This window comes from Ictidomys tridecemlineatus, chromosome 3 (assembly GCF_052094955.1).
Source record: "Ictidomys tridecemlineatus isolate mIctTri1 chromosome 3, mIctTri1.hap1, whole genome shotgun sequence".
In the NCBI taxonomy this organism is placed as follows: Eukaryota; Metazoa; Chordata; class Mammalia; order Rodentia; family Sciuridae; genus Ictidomys; species Ictidomys tridecemlineatus.
In genome coordinates this window covers 21,232,099-21,254,753 of record NC_135479.1, presented here as the reverse complement: position 1 = coordinate 21,254,753, position 22,655 = coordinate 21,232,099, and the positions used below count along the sequence as shown (strand labels likewise).

General features: G+C 40.7%; 4 protein-coding genes across 4 annotated transcripts; all 4 read right to left on the bottom strand.

Annotated features, from left to right (window-relative positions):
• Positions 1-653: 653 nt before the first annotated feature.
• On the bottom strand, positions 654-6,657 carry Krt40 (keratin 40). Its single transcript, XM_078041072.1, has 7 exons — positions 6,226-6,657; positions 5,421-5,503; positions 5,000-5,156; positions 3,601-3,762; positions 3,397-3,522; positions 1,803-2,023; positions 654-1,078 (listed from the first exon to the last, which is right to left on the bottom strand). Exons 1-7 carry the CDS (start codon positions 6,655-6,657, stop codon positions 979-981), a joined length of 1,281 nt encoding a protein of 426 aa, XP_077897198.1. The 3' UTR covers positions 654-978.
• A 6,074-nt stretch (positions 6,658-12,731) lies between these two features.
• Positions 12,732-13,028, bottom strand: LOC101978467 (keratin-associated protein 3-2). Its single transcript, XM_005321832.4, has one exon. It carries the CDS (start codon positions 13,026-13,028, stop codon positions 12,732-12,734), a length of 297 nt encoding a protein of 98 aa, XP_005321889.1.
• A 5,945-nt stretch (positions 13,029-18,973) lies between these two features.
• On the bottom strand, positions 18,974-19,270 carry LOC101954321 (keratin-associated protein 3-2). Its single transcript, XM_005321833.4, has one exon. The coding sequence runs from the start codon at positions 19,268-19,270 to the stop codon at positions 18,974-18,976; it is 297 nt and encodes a 98-aa protein (XP_005321890.1).
• A 2,665-nt stretch (positions 19,271-21,935) lies between these two features.
• LOC101972459 (keratin-associated protein 3-1) lies at positions 21,936-22,235 on the bottom strand. The gene has a single exon (XM_013356968.3). The coding sequence runs from the start codon at positions 22,233-22,235 to the stop codon at positions 21,936-21,938; it is 300 nt and encodes a 99-aa protein (XP_013212422.1).
• Positions 22,236-22,655: the final 420 nt, after the last annotated feature.

Genomic DNA, 22,655 nt, shown 5'->3' with positions numbered 1-22,655 from the left:
AATGTCCAATAACACAGCAGTGTACTGTATGGTATGTTATGTGCCTACCAAAATGATGGCCTCAGACAATTTTATTTTATTTTATTTTTTAGGATTGAAAAATACTTAGATAACATAAGCGAAAAAAAACTGTATGCATATGTAAATAAGATTACAACTAAGTGGAAAAACTAATTATAAGGATGGACTGGAAGTTCCCCAAAATATTGACAATGGATGTTTAGGGAATGGAATTGTGACTGTTTTACCCATTAATATGCCCTGCCAAAAAAAATTCTTTTTGATACCGGGGATTGAGCTCAGGGGTGCTTTATTATTGAGCCACATTTTTTATTTAGAGAAGGGGTCTTTCTGAGTTACTTAGGGCCTCACTAAGTTTCTGAGGCTGGGTTTTGAACTTGAGATTCTCCTGCCTCAGCCTCCAGGGCCCCTGTGATTACAGGTGTACGCCACTGCATCCAGCTTAATATGCCAAATTAAAAAAAGGAGAACCTAGTACTTTTACAACTAAAAATAAAATAAATATAATTTATTATATTTTATTTCTAAATTCCCTCTGAGACAGAGACATACAACTGTCTTTGAGGACATGCAATACTTCACATTGATTAATCTATTTGTATTTGACAGAGTTAAACATATTTTCAGCCTGGTTTTATGCAAATTCCAACCACAGTCCTGGGTTTAGACAATTCCCTTGCCATCTAGTGGTTATTATATCCATGGCAACAAGCCACCGAACTGTACTTACATGTTAAAGGAATGAGACACATTTTATTTGGAGATTAGCAAGAAAGCTTTATGAGCTCTAAGAACACCACAAATCGCTTAAAGGAGAGGAAATGATAAATTTACACCAACGCTGCTCAGAGGATTTGGGAGCCTTCTGACCGTGTGTTTCTGGTCTGGATGGCCCATCTCCTTCCTCGGACACTGCTGGCCTCCATTCTTCCATCCACTGTGTTGGGTGTTTAACGTTCAAACACAACAGTTTTCAACTGTACAAATGAGATATGCTGAGCACGGCTCACAAGTGTTGTTTGCGGTGGATATTGTAGAACAGGGGTTACAGGCCAGCCTGGGGAAAATCAATTTTAAACTGGGCTTAACAAAGAAATCTTGGTAAATTGTAACTTAGACATGTTACATTTTGCCCCATGAATTACGTTCTGTAGAAAATTCCTTGCGGCTTAAACCTGTTTCATGGCAAGACCCAGAATGGTACTTCACCTTCACCACAGCACTGGCTGTTGAAGAGTATTTAATATATTTTCTTTATTTTGCAAATGTCTTCGAATGCATGTTCCAGATTTCCCTTTAGTGGAAAACAGCGGCAAAGAAATACCCCCAGCATGAAATGTCATATATGAAAATTATCCTGCATTAGAACATCAAAATGTTTTAGGACATATCCACTGTCATGTGCTTAGCTTCAGGCACTTCTTCTCACTCTTTAAAGAACCCTTGGCTGGCCCTGTGGTATGTGCCTGTAATCCCAGTGGCTCTGGGCTCTTGAGGCTGATGCAGAAGGATTGTGAGTTCAAAGCCAGCCTCAGCAAAAGCGAGGTGCTAAGCAACTCAGTGATACCTTGTCTCTAAATAAAATACAAAATAGGGGATGTGGCTCAGTGGTTGAGTGCCCCTGAGTTCAATCCCTTGTTATCCCTGCCCCGACCCCTCAAAAAGAAGAACCCTTAATAGATTAAGGAGGTTTGACCTTGGCCTGACCTTGGGGGAAACAGGATTGTCTATTTTGACCTCTTTTGACTCAGGGGGAGTTCATGAGTGACTGTGGAACTTGCCTGCTGTCCTCGCTGTCCAGCAGGCCCCGGTACGTGTTGATCTCGCACTCCAGCCTGGCCTTCGTGTCCAGCAGCACCTCGTACTCCTGGTTCTGCCGCTCCAGGTCGCAGCGAATCTCTGCCAGCTGGTTCTCCACGGTATCAATCAGGCCTTGCATCTGGGCCAGCTGGCTGCTGTACTGGGCCTCGGTTTCTGCCACAGTGCATTCCAGAGATTCTGTCTGCAGAAAGAAAATATTGTCAAGAGGATCCTGTCTACAGTCTTTGGGGCCAGGGGCGCTGTTTTCAAGTCCTTGCTCTGCCCTCTTCTAGTTTTATGACTTTAGGAAAATTCGTCAGCTTCCTGGAGCTTAAGTTTTATTCTGACTAAAACGGGGAATGTGAAGTTCCTACCTCATGGGAAGGTTGTGAGGATTACATGAGATAATATGTGGAGAGCGCTTAGAACAGTACCTGGAACCTGTAGAAGTACCTAGGGCCTGTAGAAGCATTAGCTATGAATTCTACCTCTATGACTACTGCCACCTATGACCTATTTGTGTAGCTTTAAGGAGGACTGCCAGGATTTGGGAGGAAAACCTTGAGTTTGGACTCCTGGCAGGGAGGGATGGAATAATGTGGTTACAAGAGAAGAGGCTCTGGGTTTGAAACCCTTGGATTTAGCTTTCTCTTAGAAGTGGAAGTGCAGGAACTCACACATGTCTGTAATCCCAGCGGCTTGGGAGGCTGAGGCAGGAGGATTGCAAATTGAGATCAGCCTCAGAAATTTAGCCAAGGCCCTAAGCAACTTAGCAAGACCCTGTCCCTAGATAAAATATAAACAATGACTGGAGATGTGGGTCCATGATTAAGGACCCCTGGGTTCAATTGCTGGTTTAAAAAAAAAAAGAAGAAGAATTGCAGAAACTTCTGCAAATTATTTAATTTGAGCCTCAGTTTTCCTCATCTGAGATTGGGTTAGTGAAGGTTTGTACCCTATAACATTATGGTGAGGTGTAAGTCGCACTGTGTCTGTCATCAAATGAATGCCTGCTATTATCCACGTGGGCATTCTCTTGGGGCTTAATGTAGCACACACTTCGGTTGGTACTTGACTGGAACTGGTGCCTGTGACCTTGACTGCGTGGTAATCTTGTGGCTTGGGTGGGGTGGGGCAGGGTGCAGCAAAGGGTCAGGTTGAGGTGTGGATCCAAGGAAACTTTGCCACCATTGAAGGATGAAAAGTTAGAAAACTATTCTTTGTTTTAGATGTGGTGGAGAGCCTGAAGAATTGTCCTTGATTAAAAGAGTAAAAATCCATTGTCCATTGTCAGGCTTAATTGGTTAATTGCTCACTCTGCCCTGACTCCCTTCTCTTCCTATCTCTGGAGGTGCTGTAGGATTGTGCACCAGCCCAGGAAGGAAGGGCAGGTACACTAGTGGGGCAATACAAGCTGATGACATGGGTTGACAGTGGTACTTAAGAAAGGCAAGGAAATGCTATCCTTGTAAATTGGAGATCTGGACTGCCCCACACACTGTTTGTCTCTCCCTGGGGTTGGGTAGAGGACATAATTTCTTAGGGCAAAACTGACCCTGTGTTTGCCTTACGCACCAGGTTTTGCTGGGCTTGGAGCTCAATTTCCAGGGTGTTGGCCGTGCGTTTCAGCTCCAGTATCTCTGTCTGGCAGCCCTGCAGCTGCTCCACGCTGGACTGCTGCTGCTGATTCAGCTCTTCTGTCTGAAACACAGGGTGGGTTAGAGAACTCCAGCAAGGCACAGCTCTGGAAGCTGACCCTGTACTGCTGCGGGTGCTGACCTGAATCGCGAACCATTCTTCCGCGTCTCTGCGGTTGTTGGCCAGCACCGTTTCATACTGACTTCGCATCTCATCCAGGACCCTGTTGAGGTCGACGGTGGGGGCAGTGTCCAGCTCCACATTGAGTCGGTCTCCGAGCTGTCCTCGAAGCAGGTTGACCTCCTGAAAGCGGAGGTGGAATAAAGGATGTCACGGAGTGGTGGGGGAGGAAAAAGTTAATTGGACAACTAATGCCATCCCATTTCGGTTTTTGCTTTTGTGGATGAAGGTGTGGGCTTTTGAATCGCGTTGCCTGAGCTGACTCTCTTTTTGCTTATAAGTACCTCTGTTTCTTCATCTATAAAATAGCTGTAACAATTATCTCCTTTCCAGAGGGTTATTGTGAGATACGGAAGAGTTAAAGTACATATAAATAACTTCTAAAAATCCTGGCACATAGAAAGGTCTCAATAAGGGTTAGTTCTTCTTTTTAAAAAAATTTTTTTAATATTTATTTTTTAGTTGTAGTTGGAAACAACACCTTTATTTCACTTGTTTATTTTTGTATGTGGTGCTGAGGATCGAACCCAGGGTCTCGCAGTGCCTGGCTAGCGCTCTATCGCTAAGCCACAACCCCAGCCCCTCAATAAGGGTTAGTTCTTAATCACCAACCAATGTTCAAAGAGAAAATATATTTTGTTACATCAGTTTTTCATTTTTAAACTTCATCAATATGGGATAACATACTCTTTTATAATTTATTTTATAATTTAAAAAACTTTTAAAACACAGAATATTGAAAACCACGGGTCCAAATATTGCATGTCTCTTGATCCCCTTTTCGGAATGGGACTTCACAGTCTATATTTATCAGCCCAATTTTCATACCAAGTGGATTGGAGTTAGGGGTGGCATCTAGCTGCTAAGGAGAGCCACTTATGGGGTTGGGGTTATTCACTCTCTCCAGAAAAGCAATGGAGAGGAGGAGTTGGTCTTTATCTCTGGAACTGGCCAGGGGTCATGCTGCATGTAGTGATGCACATCTACATTCAGACCTGGAATGATCAGATGCCTATGAGAGAGCCTCAAGGAGCTTTAGTCCAGTTTAAGCAACATCTGCCCAAGTTCCACTTAGATACATAAAGCTGGGTGCGTTAGTGCACGCCTGTAATCCCAGTGGCTCAAGAGGCTGAGGCAGGTGGATCACAAGTTCAAAGTCAGTCTCAGCAACTTATGGAGGGAGACCCTGTCTCTAAGTAAAATATAAAAAAAGGGCTGGGGATGTGGCTCTGTGGTTCAGTGCCTCGGTACCAAAAATAAATAAATAAAAAATAAAATAAAAAAAAATTAGATACACGAAAGTTATCAGTTTAACTTTGTTACTCCTAGAGTCCTTCAGTGATATGGCCATTTTTCTCACCTCTTCGTGACTTTTCTTAAGGCAAAGGAGGTCTTCCTTCAAAGACTCCACATGGGCTTCCAGATCAGATTTGCACAGGTTCAGCTCATTCAGGATTCCACGCAGGCCACTGATGTCCGTCTCTACCAGCTGGCGAAGAGACAGCTCACTCTCATACCTGTTACGGCAAGAGAAAAACATGAGCACTTACCTTGCTATGCACTGAACAGTGTTGGGTACACCAGAGAGTGAGGCGGGGGACCCAAGAGCCACATGCCATGATGTCCTTCACATCCCAAATAATGGTACTTTCAAGATTTTAAAGCATTCTCAGCTTAAAAATATTATGCAGAGAACATTTGGGGAGAGAGAGCTAGATAGAGGTAGAAGGCAGGTGGGGAGGGAGATCCTTCTATTATTATCAAATTAAAATTCCACTTACTTTGACCTAAAATCATCAGTGGCCAGTTTGCAGTTGTCAAGCTGTACCGCAAGTCGAGAATTCTCCGCCTTTGTGCATAAGATCTGAGAAGTAAGTTGTTATGTAAGTAAATGCTTCTTTGAAACCTGCGTATCTACTCCTTTAACAATCATGCCTTTCATTATCTTATAAAAGTCTTTGTAAGAAGGTATCCGATTGATTGGCCTGCTTTTCTTATTAACCATGTGACTTTGTGGAGAAAAAAACCCCACAGGGCCAATTTAGCAACAAAATGTAGAAATACAAAGTTTTATCTTTTTTAAAACGATCTAAGACTTTATGCAATATTCCTTGCTAGTTGAAAGCTTATAGTTTTTTTTATTAGTAGTTTGTATCATGACTCTGTCCCCATCCCTGATGATAGAAATTCATCTGTAAAAGAAGAACATGATTGCTAGATGAAATTCAACTAGGTGACATCATTCGACATCTGTGTGCAAAAGAATATACATACACAGTGTCCGTCGTACCATGTTATAGACAGAAATGATTTTAGATATACTATTCTCCCCCCATCCTATAGATGATAAAGGTCAAATCTACAGATGTGACTTTTTTTTTTTTTATTAATAGTCACTCAATTTTGGTGACCACACAGGGCTAGGAGCTAGGTGTGCTTAGTCCAGTGCCCTGGTGTCTGTACTCCATTAGCTTTTGGAATTCTGCCTTCCCTTGGTTGACTTCCATAAAACAGCCTCTTCTAGTGCAGAGATAGAGCAAAGAAGAGTTTGGAAAGATGGAGCATGAGAGATTTGCGACACCAAACCTTCTGCTGGAGGTCTTCAATGGTGTTGAAGTAACACTGATAATCCGGGCACACCAGGGGCGTATCTGGCTCACATTGCTCTCGGATCCTGCATTCCAGCTCGGCGTTGGTCTCCTCCAGGCTGCGAACCTTCTCCAGGTAGTTGGCAAGTCTGTCGTTCAGGAACTGCATCGTCTCCTTCTCATTGCTGTTGAACGCCCCGTCCTCACACCAAGCACAGTTCCCCACCAGGCACGGGCTGCTACAGCTCCCAGCAAAATAGCAACCTCTGGGCAAGTGAGACCTGGACAGGAAGCCTGGCGTCTGACATCTGGATGTAGCCCCAGCAGTGGTAGTGGGGACACAGGGGGAAGCAGATGCACAGCTGGAAGCCTGGCCACAGGACTCAGAAGAGCAGCGCTTGGGGGAACCTTCAGAACCATCGGAGGTCATCCTTTCAGAAGTGAAGGACAGAGATGGGTTGCAATATTCTGGTGACCTTGACTCCAAACATCTCCTTCCCTTCTGAGGCCTTTATAGAGTCCCCCCCAAATGGGTATTTACTGACCGCAGCGGATGTTTTCTTTATCGCTGTTGGTGCCAGTTTTCATACTAACGTTTCATTATGCTGTTTATTTACTGAGGAAGAGTTTTATGCCTCATAAAAGAGGGATAAGCTTAGGTTACTAAATCAGGACTTACCCCACGTGCTGCTAGGATAAAATACTTATTTCAGTAAATGGATATAGGAGGCATTGTTCTTTTGACAGAATAAGAAACAAAAAAAAAAAAAAAAAAGAAAATTTGGCCAATCAGTAATTAGAGATACAACTTGTTTCCAACAAGGAAAATAATATTCCCACAGATTTTGATTCTGTGCATTGATTGCTGGTGTTTACTTTTAAAATCTATTTTATAACTCACTAAATGACATTCATTGGTGCTACCACCATGAAAGATGATCACTCTTACCAGTTACCTTGAAATGCTTTTTGTGATCGTAAAGTGTGTCCTTTACATGGTAGAAGAGCAAGGTATGTACTGGATTCCAAGTGTGTGTGTGTGTGTGTGTGTGTGTGTGTGTGTGTGTGTGTGTGTGAACCACAACTCTGTGTATGAAAATTGAAATGTCACTTTATATAACTAAGGGGGAACAAATTGTTATCAAGAAATGTAGTCTTGATAAATTTTTGATTTCCTGAAACTTGCCTTCTCCCGATATCCTACATCTCATTTTTAGATGGGTTATACTAAGTTTTACTGTGTTTCTTTCTTTCTTTGTGGCTGGGGATCAAACCCAGGGACTCGCTTGTGCTAAGCACGTGCTCAATCACTAAGCTATTACCCAAGCCCTTACCTGTGTTTCTATCAAGAGTGAAACATAAATTCCAAGTTACCATCTTTTAGTGTCCTGGGAAAACCTCACTGCTGGGCTGGGGATGTGGCTCAAGCAGTAGCGCACTCGCCTGGCATGCGTGCGGCCCGGGTTCGATCCTCAGCACCACATACAAAGATGTTGTGTCCGCCGATAAAAATAAATATTAAAAAATCTCTCTCTCTCTCTTTAAAAAAAAAAAAAGAAAAAGAAAACCTCACTGCTTATACTTCCAAGAAGAGATAAGGAAATCACAGAATTCTTATGTGCTGAGATGTGGAGTCTGTTTTCTTTACACACGAAGGCCTTGATTTTATGAAAATTAAAAATTCTGGAACTTAGGAATGAAATCTGTAAATTAGATAAAATTCCTCAAACTAGCAATTCAGTTGGATAAAATCTCTGATCTAGAGGGATTAGGCAGTAGGGAGACTTGAGATGTCAATTTTTTGCATTCTTTCTTGAATTTCATCTTTGTAAAGCATAATTGATTTCACTTTGCTTGGCTTCAGTTGTGGATTTATTTCATTTTCAAAAGTCCACAGGGAAAATTGCCTCTGGAATCTCTAAGACTTTTTTTTTTTTTTTTTTTTTTTTTGTGGTACTGGGGAGTGAACCCAGGGGCATTTAACTACCATTGAGCCATATCCCTATCCCCAGCCCTTTCTAACAATTTTATTTTGAGACATGTTCTCACTAAGTTGCTTAAGGCCTTTCTTAAATTGTTGAGGCTGGCCTCAAACTTGTAATCTTCCTGCCTCAGCTTCCCGAGCCACTGGGATTACAAGAATGCACCATCTCACTTGGCTCTAAGACTTTTATACGGGGGATAAGAAAAACCCCATTAATCTGACAAGGTTAAAATTTTATGAGCCAAAATAAATTTAATTTTCACCCTAACTCTGAGCACTATTTCTCAGAGGCCACTGCTGGAAATGAAGCAATGAAAGCCAATGAACATACATTTTTAGTAGCTTAAACTAGTCTCTTAGAATTTATTACTCACTGGGCAGAGATGGGTTTGAATGTAGTGACTCTCTTTACATTTCAACACATGCTAAAGTTTTTTTACAGGGCCTCGTGGTATATTCATGTTGTTCTGTAAAGGATGTGAGTTTGAGGATTCAAAAACATTTGAAAATCACAAATCTCTGAAAGAAAATAATAATTGTATAGTAACCTAATGAGTCAAAAGAAAAATACCTTTGAAGAGAGCCCATGTATTGCTGTCCATCATATGTGAAGTATTATTTTAAAATAACTTCAGGCAAAAATAAGAAACATTTCCCTTTGTCGAGCTAACTTCTAATTAGAAAATGTGGTTACTGGTTGTTGTATGTGTATAAAAACAGAGTAGGACCATTTATTTTGGTCTTGATTAATTTGGTCGTGTTGCGGTAATGATCAATAGTGGTAGGCTCATCTTGCAAAGTGGAAATTGGCCAGGATTCGTTTCTCGAGCCTAACTCCCTTGGAAGAGGAGAACACTGGGAACAGAGGAAGATAAGTAGACGCCATGAAAGGTCATGATAAAAAGAAATGGTTGTTTCATTTTGTAATAGGCTCTCATCTCAGAACACCTCCAACTACTGCTGCCGGAGTTGTTATTCTAAAACACGAATCTAGTTTTGGTCACTCTCAGCCTAGGAGGTCAAAACTTTCTATCAAAGCAAATAGGACCTTCCTTAACGTGGGGCCAGTTGACCTCTCCAGGCTCATTTCCTGACCATCTCACGAACCTAAGCTCCAGCCACTCTTCAGGCTTGTAGGCACTTTTCTCCTGCTGTCAGTTTCCTGGATGAACATGCATGTCAAGGCTCAGCTGAGGTGCTGCCTGGTGAGCCGGAGGCTGTCCCCAGATCACTCTGCACAGACCTCTACTATAGCAGTAGTCATGTTACTTTTAAAATCCTGATGCATTTTTTTTTAAACAAGTTTTCTTTTAAGACAGGTGTATCTTATTTGCCTTTTTGTCCTAAGCATGGGACATAATATATGTGGGATATAATAGATAAATGTTGGCTAAAAATATAGCCACTTAGCTTAATAGAGGCTTCTGTTTTGAGATATATATAATTTTTTTCCCCACAGAAACGGACAGTAGAGGACAAGGAAAATTGGTGTAGGACAAAAAAACACTGTCCACAAAAGGTACCAAAAATGTACTTTGGTCAGTCTTTTTAACAAATGGTGCAGGGTAGACTGATAGCCATAGAGAGAAGAATAAAACTAGGTCCTCATCTTTTACCCTGAAAAACAAAAAGGTCAACTCGAAATGGATCAAAGACCTAAGAATAAGATCAGGAACTTTGCAACTGATAGAATTAAACAGGGGAAAAACCTTCCAATGGGTCGGGGCAGGCCAGGGCTTCCTCAACAGGACTCCTGAGAAACTGATGTGACTCCATTATTGAGAAGCCAGCCTCTACCTCAGAGCAAAGCCTGTCCTAAGGAAGGGAGCGTGACCGTCCTTGGAAAAACCCACAGAGCACTCCTAGTCACATACCCACCCTGCTGAGTTGTTTATCTACAAATATCAGGAGAGGTCTGTGGCGCCAGGTGTCCCTGACTCAGTCTGGCTAGGTGAGGACCCATAGAGCAACCACCAATCAGCATGAGACAGGGAAATACCTGGGATGCCAGATGACCCTCCAATAGTTTATGGTGGTTGATAAGATGTTGGGAAACCATGTAGTTTAGCAGGAACACCCCTCGTGGCCCAAACCGATCAGTTCAAAGGAATCCCCCTCTTATACTAACCAATCACCCCTACCCAACTTGTTTCCGCCAGTGAATGTGCTAATCAATGTTAAGAGTTGTTGTTTGATTTTCCAGCAGTATGGAATGATTTGCTGTGTGATGTTGTGACGCATAGAGTATCCCCCCAAAACCTATAAAATCTCACTGAACAAAGGACCAGGACTCATTCCCTGGGACCACTGTGTCGGAAATGGTTATGAGTCCAGGCTCAAGCTTGCAATAAAGACTTTTGTGTGATTGCATCCGATTCGGCTCCTGGAGGTCTATTGGGGTCCCTCAAATCTGGCATTACGCTCCTATAGCTCAGGACAGAATCAATGGGATGGCATCAAATTAAAAAGCTTCTGCACAACAAAGGAAACGTTAGGATGAAGATAAAACCTACAGAATGGGAGAAAATGTTAGCCAGTGACTTTTCCAAGAAAGAATTAACCTCCAGCATACATAAAGAATTCTAAAATCACAACACCGAAAACAAAAACAAACAAACAACAACAAAAACAAAAATAACCCAACCAATTAATGGGCAAATGACCTCTACAGACAATTCTCAAAAGGAGAAGTACAATGGCCAACAATTATATGGAAAAGAAAGTTCAATATCTCTAGCAATCAGGGAGATGCAAATCAAAACTACACTGAGACCAAGCTCAAGAGCTACATCTCTAATCCCAGTGGCTCTGGATGCTAAGGCAGGGGGATCCCAAGTTGGAGGCCAGCCTTAGCAGCTTACAAAGACCCTGTCTCAAAATAAAATATAAACAGGGCTGGGGAGATGGCTCATGGTTAAGTGCCCCTGGGTTCCATCCCTGGTACACAACAAACAAACAGACACCGAGATCCTCTCAGGCTTGGTGTTAATTAGACTTAGGTGGGTGTGATTTGGTGTGTTCCTTATTCAAGATAGTCATCCTATTCTTTCGGTATGTTCCTTCTGGAACGTCAGTTGATGCTCGAGGTACTTGGAGAGCTTTTCCCATTCTAGTTAGGCTGGAACCTCAATGTTTATTAATAGAAAATGACCTCTGGTATCTCCATTCATTTTCTAATACATAGCAGCGCTCTCTGCTATGCACATGGAATTTCATCCTGCACACATGCAACCCAGCCCTCTGCACAAGACCTTTTGCACAGACTTCTGCACCTACCAACAGACATCTTCCTCCCCACAACAGCTGTCCAAACTCCATCTAGATTAGATGTACTTATCCAACTTGACTTATCTGGAGCAGAGAGCTCAGTGTTCCCTTTTGAATTCTTTCTTCTTTCTCTGATCCAGGCTTAGGTGGTGACATAACCCCATTATCTAGTCTCTCTTTGGTAACCTCTTCTCCAAAATCCTTTGACCACAGCTTCACATCAATTTGCCCTTGACTGTGTCCTTCCCTTTTCTCTCCATGGCAGCAGTCTTGATTGTTCTCAACTATGTGGTCCCACACCATTTTACTAATGCAACTGCTAGACAGAACACCAAACTTATCATTATTATACAGCAACAGTCAGTTAATAAATAATTGTAAACTGTGTGAAGGAATAAATGGTCTGGTATCCTGCAAACTTGCTCGATAGTGATTTTTTGGCAGGGACAATTAAGCACAGGATACATGAGAGATATTTGATAAATGTGAGTTGAATGAGTAACATATTGTGAATATTTTCTCATAATTACATCAAATTACCTAGATTAGTTTATATGGTTTGTCATAATTGGTCACCAGGTCATGTTCAGTATTTCCCAACCTATCGTAAAAACATTTTTTGGGGGAGAGAGGACAAGTCAAGAAAAGTATACTCTAAAGTATGCCCATCAACCAGACCATTTTAGATGCGTCTTTAGTTTTCTTAAAATAGAAAGGACAACAAGAGCAAGAAGCATGTCCGTACTACCACCATTTTGAGTTTTACTGGTGTTCCCAGTTTTTCTTCAAATGCCAACACTGGGAGTTGGGGAACACATTTAATAAGTTTACAGAAACAAACAAAAGTAACTGTAGACATTTGTGCTATGCCAGAGACAAAAAATTTATTAGCATGATCATGAGGGAGTCCTTCAATTTACAGAAAGACACCACCCAAGACTGGAAACAGAATTCCCAAACACCCAAAGAAAGGTACACTTCAATATGGAGGAATCACACAACTTTGGGAAACTATAGGCTTCCACCTATTCACCCTGCCCTTGGCTCCGGATCGTAGCTACACGGTTATTGAAAGTCCCTTGATTTTTTTTTTTTTGGTGGTGGTGATGGGGTGGCAGTGTCATCAGTGATCATGCCACCCCCGTTCCAGTTTTTAAAGCAGAGTGAGCTAGTTGCAGGTGCTGAGACAGGTGAATGTTAGAGCTTCTGGGTTGACTCTCTGAATGACAGGCACTGAGCAAAGCAGACACCGGTCAGCAGCATCTTGGGACGCAAGGGTCACAGCTGGGCTGAGTGTAGGTGGTGAGGTTGATGGTCTCCAGGTCTGGGGTGGGATAGGAGGAGTTGAGCAGGAAGCAGGTGGGCACACAGGGCTGAGGGATGTGGCAGGGTGGGGGGCAGTTGTCACAGCAGGTTGGCTCCAGTTGCCAGACGGTGTGGGGGCAGGTGCTGGGCAGGCAGACTCCACAGCGGCAGGACTTGTCTGAGGAGCAGATGGTGGTGGCAGGGCCGGTGGGGACGCTGCAGCAGCGGGCAATACAGCAGGACATGGCGTTGGGGGTCAGGTGTGCCTTGGGTCTCTTAGGAAGGTGAGGTTTCTGAGGTTCAAATGTCTCCTCTCACTTTGAGGCTCTTATATACCCTTCCCAGAGGGTGTGGGTCCAATGGGAAGGCTTCTTTCCTGATTCTTGCTTATGTTAGTGTTCCCATTATCTAGTAATTGGTTTGACGTTTAAATGCCGGTAAAGAGTCCCTATTGTCTTAATGAACTTTTATTTGAGTTCATTGCTAAATATGAACTGATTACTCTTGCTATTTGTCATTCAAACACAGCTTTATGAGGTCTCACCAGATGCTTCAGTACTATAATTCCAACACCCGCCTGCTGGGGACATGGCATGATCGTAATCTGCAGCATGTGTGGTTTTTTTCTGTGCTGCTATTAAGTTTTTATTTTCTGTACCTTTATCAGTATCAACTGATTTAATGAAGAATTATGGTTTTAAAGAGATAAACTTAATTTTAGTTACTTTCTTTTACCCTTGAGGCTTTGGAGATCAAAATTGTCTTAACATGGAGAGATAGGTTACTGAGAAATATGAGAAAACTTTAAAAAAATACTCATCATTTCAGTTTTTTTAACCATAAAATATTATATCATATCAAAATTTGGAAAACATAAATAAACAATAAAGATAACAGCTCATCCACAATCTTATGATCAGGAGAAATTACCTGTTAATGTTTCATACACATATATGAAGCAGATCATTTCTGTTTATGTGTATTTATCCTTTTATTACATTATTGGAAGCGTATTGTATTGAAAATATACATGTTTACATGTATATTTTCAATATTTTCTATTTATTTGTATATTTGTTGTTACTTTTAATACTTCCTGATATTCATCATATCATTGTAAGTTTCTTTAAGAATTTCATTTTATTAAACCCTCAGGTTATTTTCAAGTCTCCTCTATGATAATTGTGGCAATAGAGAATGACCAGGTATATAAATCTTGGTGTAAATTTCTGATTATTTCAGAAACAGATACAATTACTAGGCAAGAACTCTAGGGGCAAATGTTAATTCACACTATTTTAAAGACCGACCCCTGATAGTCATTGCCATTCTGCTCTCCACCATGGCTCTGAAAATCTGTTCTTTCCTATTTATCTTTTCCCATCACCTGTGTTTGAGAATTTGTTTCCCTATATCTTTAATATTTTTAAAGTGTTTGTCAATGTATGGGTAAAAAATGAAATCCCATTATTGTATTTGTATTTTTTTCATACCTAGGTAGGTTCAAACACCCTTCATAAGGTCATTTAACTTTCTATGGAGGACTGAATTGCCTTGAGGGGAAATTGAATTTTTGGCTTATGTCTGTGTACACTAAGTGAAAAAATAACTTAAGACCACAATGCTAACACTCAAGTAAAATTGAGATAAAGGGAAAGAAAACTTATGGGCCTGAGCTAGATTAATAGGTTGACATTTGATTTTCATTCTCTTTTTTTCTCCAATGTAATGCATTTTTCTCCCCAGATCACAGGTAGCTATAGAAGAAAGACCTGGATTTTAGTGCCAGTACATTATTTAGACTTTAGTCATAATTCAGTGTTTAAGAGTGAGCATGAGTATTACCCTGACATCGCAAGCCATTTCCACTCAGCTTGGACTCACTTGCCCTCCCAGCCATGGTTCTTCTCCATGAAGTCTACCTGTGAGGGTCTGAAGGTGAGCTTGTCTGTATGTTTTGCAATTTGAGCCGTAGACCCAAGAGGACTGCTTTAGGAGCCACAAGACCTCTTCGATAGTCCTAGTGCTACTGGTCCTCTCCCCGCATCTTGTTATGGCAAGTATTTCACTTTTTAAAGGCTCATCTCTCCCCCCCGCCCCTCTGCAAAGTAATGGCAATAATATCTATATTTCTCCACTTTGAAGATTACTGTGAGGTTCACATAAGATAAAAAGTGTTAAGGTCCATGGACAACCATAAAGCATAATGTGAAAAAAAAATCATCACCACCAGTGAAGTCAGTTGCAGATCAAATTCAAGGCAAAGTAAAGATGAAAGGAACAGTCAAAAGAAGAAGAGAAAAAAAGAGCTAAAGAGCAGCCCTGGGCTTAATCTCCAGTACTATAAAAACAAAACAACCAAACAGAAACCAAAAAACAAAGAGAACAGTCTTATAGGAAATAAGAAACATTAACCTAAAAAAATGCACATCAACTAAATGAATCGATTAATATTCATGCCTACAAGAAAAGAAAGTGGTTAGCATATAAATTAATGAATTGAAAAAAAATTGAAAAACTTCCCTATGGCTCTACTTGAAAGAGAAGATTCGTGACTTCTCCTGGTGGCATTTCCCCAATTTATTTTTGCGTAGATATCTGCCAAGTTGCATACCCTATTACTCAGGACTGATAAATATTTCACTCACTATTTGAAAATTAATTCAATAAGCATTTATTGAGTGATTACCATGTACCAGGTCCTGTGATAAATGTTGGCAGTTCAACAATGAACAAAATAAACATTATCCCCGCTCTCATGGAATTTATAGTCTGATGGAAAGGTTTACCACATATAATGTATTATTATAAATCGCTGCTATTATACATTATAAAATGATATATTTTGAGCTCTAAGAGCAAAAAACAAGAACAATAACAAAAAAGGAATTAATTTTGATATTTTAAGGAAACATTGCAAAGGAAAAGTGACCTGCAGACACAATTAGCATTTCATGGGATAAAGATATCAATCTCCTCTTCAGGATGTAACATGACTTCAGGCTCACCATAAAAGGTTAAAAGCATTGTGATTGTTTATGTAGAACATCAAGCTTCTCTAATTATAAGTAAGACTGAAGATTGTAGGATAGAAACAGTTATAAAGCTAATAAGTGTAGTCTGATCAATTCATCTCTTTTATTGAAAAGACTTTTAGTGTTTATTAAGATGTGTTTTCTCATATATGAAAATAAATAAATAAGATATGAAGTGCAGGGGGTGTTTAAGGCAGTGACACTATTCTATAGGATACTGGAATGGTGGATACATGACATTATGCATTTGTTAAATAGAAAATGCATGGAACTTCAAAAAAAAAAAAAGAGATGCATTGTCTCTGCAGTGGTCTAAGAGACCTGGGAATTACTCTTCTTTGTTTATAAATGAAGATAGGGAGTTCAGAAAGGCAAGGAAATTGGCTTTTCATGGCCTGCTGACTAACTTGTTAAAAGCTAAATATAGGTTCTATCAGGACTGAGCTAATTTTTAGGTGGTTAACAATGGAAGTTTGAACAATGTGTCAGAGAAACAAAACATATTTTATTAGTTCTCCTTTTTCTTTAAGCTAATATAAGAGAAACACAGTGATACTTCAGTAAATGGTAGATTTTTAGCACTTTGAAAATCCATCTCTCTCTCTCTCTCTCTCTCTCTCTCTCTCTCTCTCTCTCTCTCTCTAATACCTTGTGCAGTTTCAATTAGGCTTTCCTATAGTCAGTGGTGATATCTGTGACAGTGAGGACAAATCAAAGATTGATTATGAAAAGAAACAGAAGCGAAAATAGAACTGATAATCCTTTGCTTTCACATCTTTCATCGTTTTGAGGTTTCGGCTGAACCCCCCTTGCTCTGGGGGTCTTTGTCTCTCTTTTGGGCCTCACTGTCTTCTCCCCTTCGATGCATCCTCACCCCCCTCATTCCCAGCTCCTGTACTTTAAGACCAAGCTCTCAGGGCCTCTGTGATTCATTGAGTGGCTCTTCTTTCTGGATCAGAGGCTCCCGCCCCGCCCCCCACTGCTTATTCACCTTTTCATGCTTTTCCTGGAGAGATCTCGGAGGATTTCCCTGCCTACTACTGCTCATCTCCGACACTGAATCACCAAATCTGGGTTTGGGTTACTCTTCCTGTGTGCTGTCATGGCCCACTGGGTCCTTATCACAGCAGGAATCACAGAGCATGGTGACTGCACTCATATGACCTATATAGTCCACGTGTGTTGTGCTTATAGGAACTTATCAGTCCGCACCAGATTTGGGAGGAAGTTGAAGGCACTTTAGGTGATAGCATTTCTTTTGTGTTTATACTCCTAGCATGAATGCAGGACTGGCGTAGAGAAAGCACTCAAGAAATATCGGCCAAAAGATTGAGCAAATGAACTGAACCTAGATTTTTAGCATTTTGTGGGCAGTTTCCGAGGTTGTGTCTCCTCTACCCCATGGCTTCTAAGTTCTGTTCATTCCAAGTGGAGCTACAAAGAACCTATGAGACCCTCAAAGTAATCCGTCTCTGGAAAGATTGACAGTCACTTCAAGGACATTTAAAAATGTGTTTATTTAAAAGTATTTGCTTTGCCTCTTCCTTGCCTTATCTTTGTTTCTCCCCACAAACATTCTTTTGATTTTTTTCCTCAATGCTTTTTCAGATTTTGGCTTGTGTCCTTATATGTTTGTTTGTGTGTGTGTGTGTGTGTGTGTGTGTGTGTGTGTGTGTATGTTGAATTATATATGCACTACATCTATTATTTTACATATATGTTACTTATGTATTGCATATAAATATTTTATATCTATACATACATCATGTGTGTGTGTGTGTGTACTTTCTAGTTTCAGAGAAAGATAATATGCATGAGAAAAAAAATTAAAGTAGGCTGATGAAATCAGTTAAGGCATTACACCAGTGTTTTAGCTCTAGGTGTCCATTTCACAAGCCCTGACATTCTAGAGATAACTTTGACAGAACTTCTGTGCTTATAAGGTAGCAAATAGAGATGTGCTTCTAGTGCGCTGCTACTAGAGTTGATCCCTTTAAGTTCTCTCTAATGGAGAATGAAACTGAAATAGATATGTCCACTAAATCACCCAGAATGCCTGCCCTTTTATTTATTTATTTATTTGGTACCCAGGATTGAACCCAGGAGTGCTTAAGCACCGAGCCACATTCCTATCCCCTTTTTGTGTTTTATTTTGAGAAAAGGACTTGCTAAGTTGCTTAGGGTCTCACTAAGTTGCTGAAGCTGCTTTGAACTTGCAATCCTCCTGCCTCAGCCTCCAAGCAGCCCATTGTAATCTATGAACCAATATAGATTTTTCTATTTCAGTTGGATGAGATTTTGTTAAAGAATCTTACACTTTTTATTTCTCTTGCATATTTTAAATTGATGTCATAACTTTCTTTGTTATTAGAGTCTGTATGTGGTAGAAGGAATTCTGCTTTAGAGTCAGATAAACCAGGGGTTAAATTCTGGGTTTTTTTAGTAACTAACTTCATAAGAACGGTGAATAACTCTTAAAGCTTCATTTTTCTCATCTATTAATGCAGGTTTTTTTTTAGATTCAATGAATTAATACACGTGATTCATCTAGTAAAAATCAGGTAATTTTTGCTCACCCCAAAATTATTTTTATCTGAGTAAGAGAAGGCAAACATAAAAGACAGCCAATTAAAAGTTAGTAAGCCATATTAGCAAGCTAGTTCCAAACATTCCTTTAATTGTAACTTTTTTAAAATTAAAATAACTATCTTATCTTTATTTTTACTATTTTTTTTTTTAGTGGAAGAAATATACCAAAGCCTCTAACATAAATAAAGAACACATGTGGCCAGGGAAATAAAGTTTATTAAGAAACCCACCCGTAGTTTCCTTTGCCTCTTTGAAAATACTCAATACAGGAAATAAGATCCAGGAAGCAACATGACGAAGAAAACATAGTTTTAAGTCTTAAAGAATTCAATAACATTTTGATAACAGAAGACATTCACATGCTCAAATGAACCAAATGGTTATCTGGCAAAATAACCATAATTAATTTTCTTGGCTTTCTTTCCATTAATGTCAAAGTAAGGCTTCCATATCTGGGCCATCTGGTCTACCTTAACATCTGCTAAACTACCAAGGCAAGTGAAAACTGGCTGGGCAGCATCTGAGGGCTTCCTTCAGCATCAGACACTGAGCAAAGTGGCCATCGATCAGCAGCATCTTGGGACGCAGGGGTCACAGCTGGGCTGAGTGTAGGTGGTGAGGTTGATGGTCTCCAGGTCTGGGGTGGGATAGGAGGAGTTGAGCAGGAAGCAGGTGGGCACACAGGGCTGAGGGATGTGGCAGGGTGGGGGGCAGTTGTCACAGCAGGTTGGCTCCAGTTGCCAGACGGTGTGGGGGCAGGTGCTGGGCAGGCAGACTCCACAGCGGCAGGACTTGTCTGAGGAGCAGATGGTGGTGGCAGGGCCGGTGGGGACGCTGCAGCAGCGGGCAATACAGCAGGACATGGCGTTGGGGGTCAGGTGTGCCTTGGGTCTCTTAGGAAGGTGAGGTGTCTGAGGTTCAAATGTCTCCTCTCACTTTGAGGCTCTTATATACCTCCCCAGAAGGCGTGGGTCCAATGGGAAGGCTGTGTATCCTTAATTTTATTTGGGTCACTCTTTTGCACTTAGATTCTGTAATCTGTTTGGTATTTTCTTGTCTATTAAGGGCTCCTGCCCTTATTAAATTAATCATGTTTTTGACTCATTGACTTGTCATTTTTGTCACAAGATTATCACATTTTATCTTCACAGGGTTCTGGTATGCTAAACCTTGCATGGATCGTGGGTGATCAGTGCACCTAAGAATTCAGCTACAGTTTTAGGAGTTGAAGTCTTCTTGGTTTTTTTCTGCCTTAGGTTCACATAGTATGCATTACATGATGTGCTTTCTAATTACTAATTTCAGAATAAGCAATTCAAATAATTGATTGGGCCATTTTAAACTCAATAAAGTCAGTAAGAATATGGCTACGTGTAGATGAATGTTTCATCTGACTGTATGCATCTCAAACATAGTTGCTTTATTTACTGATGATGTAATTCAGGTTCTAGTGAGAAAGCATGAAGACAGAATGAAATAGGGTTAAATTCACTTTCATTATTTTAAATACATCTATACTGAGTTTCCAAAGACTGTGTTACTGTTTTTATTTTATTTTTTTTAAATAGTGTCTCTGTTTTCAAAGTTACACCAGTCTTGAAGTGAGTCAGAGTATAAAATCATTGGAAGGAAAGATCCAGCCAGCTGCTATCCTTTGTGGTAAGTACTTTTCATTAAAAGAAAACGATGTTGATTTTCATTGATTTTTTACATTAGTGAGATACATACAGGGAATGAAAGAAGAAGCCACACATTTCACAGAGTGGCAGTGGGTTTAGAAGGGGATCTGACCCCATGCAGTTGAGAACTATGGTATTGCTAGAAATCATTTTGTCAAACAGGACTGACTTCCCGTTCAGCCTGTTTATTTCTTGGATCTTCAACGAGATTGTAAATTCCTTAAGGAATTCCTTATACAACATTCTTCAGTTCAATTGGCCTTGATTCGCCTTCCTAGTGGTTGGCAGGTGAGGTAGTTGGAATGAATAATCTCCAGTGTGTGATATTCTATGAATCCCACATCCTCCCACATCTCCTTGTGATCAGCCCAAAACCCATTCAGTTAGTGAAATCTAAATGACATAATTTTTTTGGATAGCAAATGTTTATCGAATAAACACCAAGTAGAGATTCTTTGGTGAGTTGTTTCTTAGAGGCTCTTACCAAAACCAGTATATGAACAGTTTAAAAGAGAAGATGACCAAAAATATATCTGTGAAAATACTAAATGTCATTGGGAAGTGAGTGTCATCCATTACTTGTAAGAAGAGCCTGTCCATGTTAATTAAGTTGGTTTAGGTTTTGCTTAAATATTGACATTTATCCCAAGTCACATCATATAGAAATGAAGGCGAGTCTCTTAGGTACTTTGTACCTACTTCTGCGACCTCCCTCGGATCGTTTCTTTGGCTTAAAATGTCCTTCTCTGATCCTGTTTCTCAAATCCTACTCATTCCTCAAGCTTCAGCTCACGTTATCTCTTTCATGAAAATCTCTTTCATGAAATCCTTCCAGATGGTCTCATTCTTTTCTCTGTTCTCACACACGGTGCTGCCCATCTTTTCACTTAGATCTATTTCATTCTGCTGTGTACCATAGTCTCACTTACATTTGCCTTACTCCACTGCAAGATCCTTGAAAGTGGGAATGGTATCTTAATCTTGCTTGTCTCTTTCAAGTGCCTGAGCCCATCCTTGGATCACAGTAGGCATTTGATAAATGTTTATTGAATTGGATTATATTACAGATCAGAATGTGAGTATGTTGATGTCCATGTGGATGAACTTCTCTGCCTTTTAAAGGACACATGTGAGTTTATTTAGATAGGCAGGAGAAAAATAAAAATTTAAAGTAGGCGATGACCTTGGAATTTAAAACACATATCTTGTCACCCACGTGGTTTTCCTCGGATATCAACATATCCCTGTACAATTTCCTTTTTGGCTATGAGATTTATGTTGATGTCATCAGAAAGTGTAATTCTGCTGGGTATATTTATGGCTTCATGATGCATGTGTCAAGAGTCGTTGGGTAATTATAGCATTAAACACTAAGACAGTGCATGTTTTGGCAAGTAGTGGTGTTTATTTAGTTTTAAAGTAAGGACAATCAGGATAGCATTTTCCCCCCATTTCCTTGAGATCATTGTTCAAAATTGTGATACAATACTTCTTCAAAACCAAAGGCACAAGATCAGATCATCTTCCATAGTGCTTAGTTAAAGGACATTTGCTTAAACAGCCTTTATGATTATTGAAGTTCCTTAGGGCAATGTAGGCAAATTCATTCTTCTTTTCTTTCTTTTTATACTGGGGATTGAATCCAGCAATTTTTTACCCCTGAGCTACATTCCCAGTTCTTTTTATTTTTTTAATTTAGAGACAGGGTCTTAATGACTTGCTTAGACCTCACTAAATTGCTGAGGTTGGACTCCAACTTATGAAACTCTAGCCTTGGCCTCCCCGGTCTCTGGGAATACAGGTGTGCACCATTATGCTCAGCTGGGCAAGCCCTTTGAAACATTTTTGGCTAGCAGCAAGAAGGTTCACACTCACAAGATTGGACGTAGGTGATGACAGAGATCCCATTCAAATTTGGGCTAGGGTGGCACTTGCTGAGCAGCCAACTTGATGGTACGTAGGCATCAGGCATGCAGCAGGGCGGGGGGCAGGTGTCACAGCAGGTGGACTGAAGGAGGCTGATCTGGTGTGGGCAGGTGCTGGGCAGGCAGATCTCAGATGGACAGCAAATGTCAGAGGAGCAGATGGTGGTGGCTGGGCTAGTGGGGACATTGCAGCATCCTTGGAGACAGGAATTCGAGCAAGACATGGTGACAGTGGATCAGGTGGGTATTTCGTTGCCAAGGAAGGAAGATTTTTCTTCTACGAAGTTGTCTCTGGTGGGTCTTTTATATCCACCTATTTCAGGGACGTGGCTTCTATCTATCTGAATGTTTCCTTATTGTTGTTTGCATAAGCCTACACAAATAACTCACTAGGTTACGTATCTGCCATGGGACGACTTCTCCTTCAGATTTGTTTGGTTTGTCTTGCTGCATTCAAACTCGCTTCCTGTTGCCATTTCAAAATGGTGTCAGTAGGGGTTCTCCATGAACTCGTGGACACGCTTACACATCCATATCTGCCCTGGCTTTCCTCTGTTCTACCAAACAGAATTTCTTCTTACAGGTGACCGTTGTAGAGTGTGAAGAATCTAGAGAGATATTTCTGAGATAAGGAATGACCCTTC

Excerpts from the sequence above, each read along its gene's own strand:
- Krt40 (XM_078041072.1), bottom strand. The coding sequence starts at position 6,657 with ATGACCTCCGATGGTTCTGAAGGTTCCCCCAAGCGCTGCTCTTCTGAG. Across the intron at positions 3,523-3,600 it reads AAGAATGGTTCGCGATTCAG|ACAGAAGAGCTGAATCAGCA; the intron begins GTCAGCACCCGC and ends CCTGTGTTTCAG. Across the intron at positions 2,024-3,396 it reads TCCAAGCCCAGCAAAACCTG|ACAGAATCTCTGGAATGCAC; the intron begins GTGCGTAAGGCA and ends TTCTTTCTGCAG.
- LOC101978467 (XM_005321832.4), bottom strand. The coding sequence starts at position 13,028 with ATGTCCTGCTGTATTGCCCGCTGCTGCAGCGTCCCCACCGGCCCTGCC.
- LOC101954321 (XM_005321833.4), bottom strand. The coding sequence starts at position 19,270 with ATGTCCTGCTGTATTGCCCGCTGCTGCAGCGTCCCCACCGGCCCTGCC.
- LOC101972459 (XM_013356968.3), bottom strand. The coding sequence starts at position 22,235 with ATGTCTTGCTCGAATTCCTGTCTCCAAGGATGCTGCAATGTCCCCACT.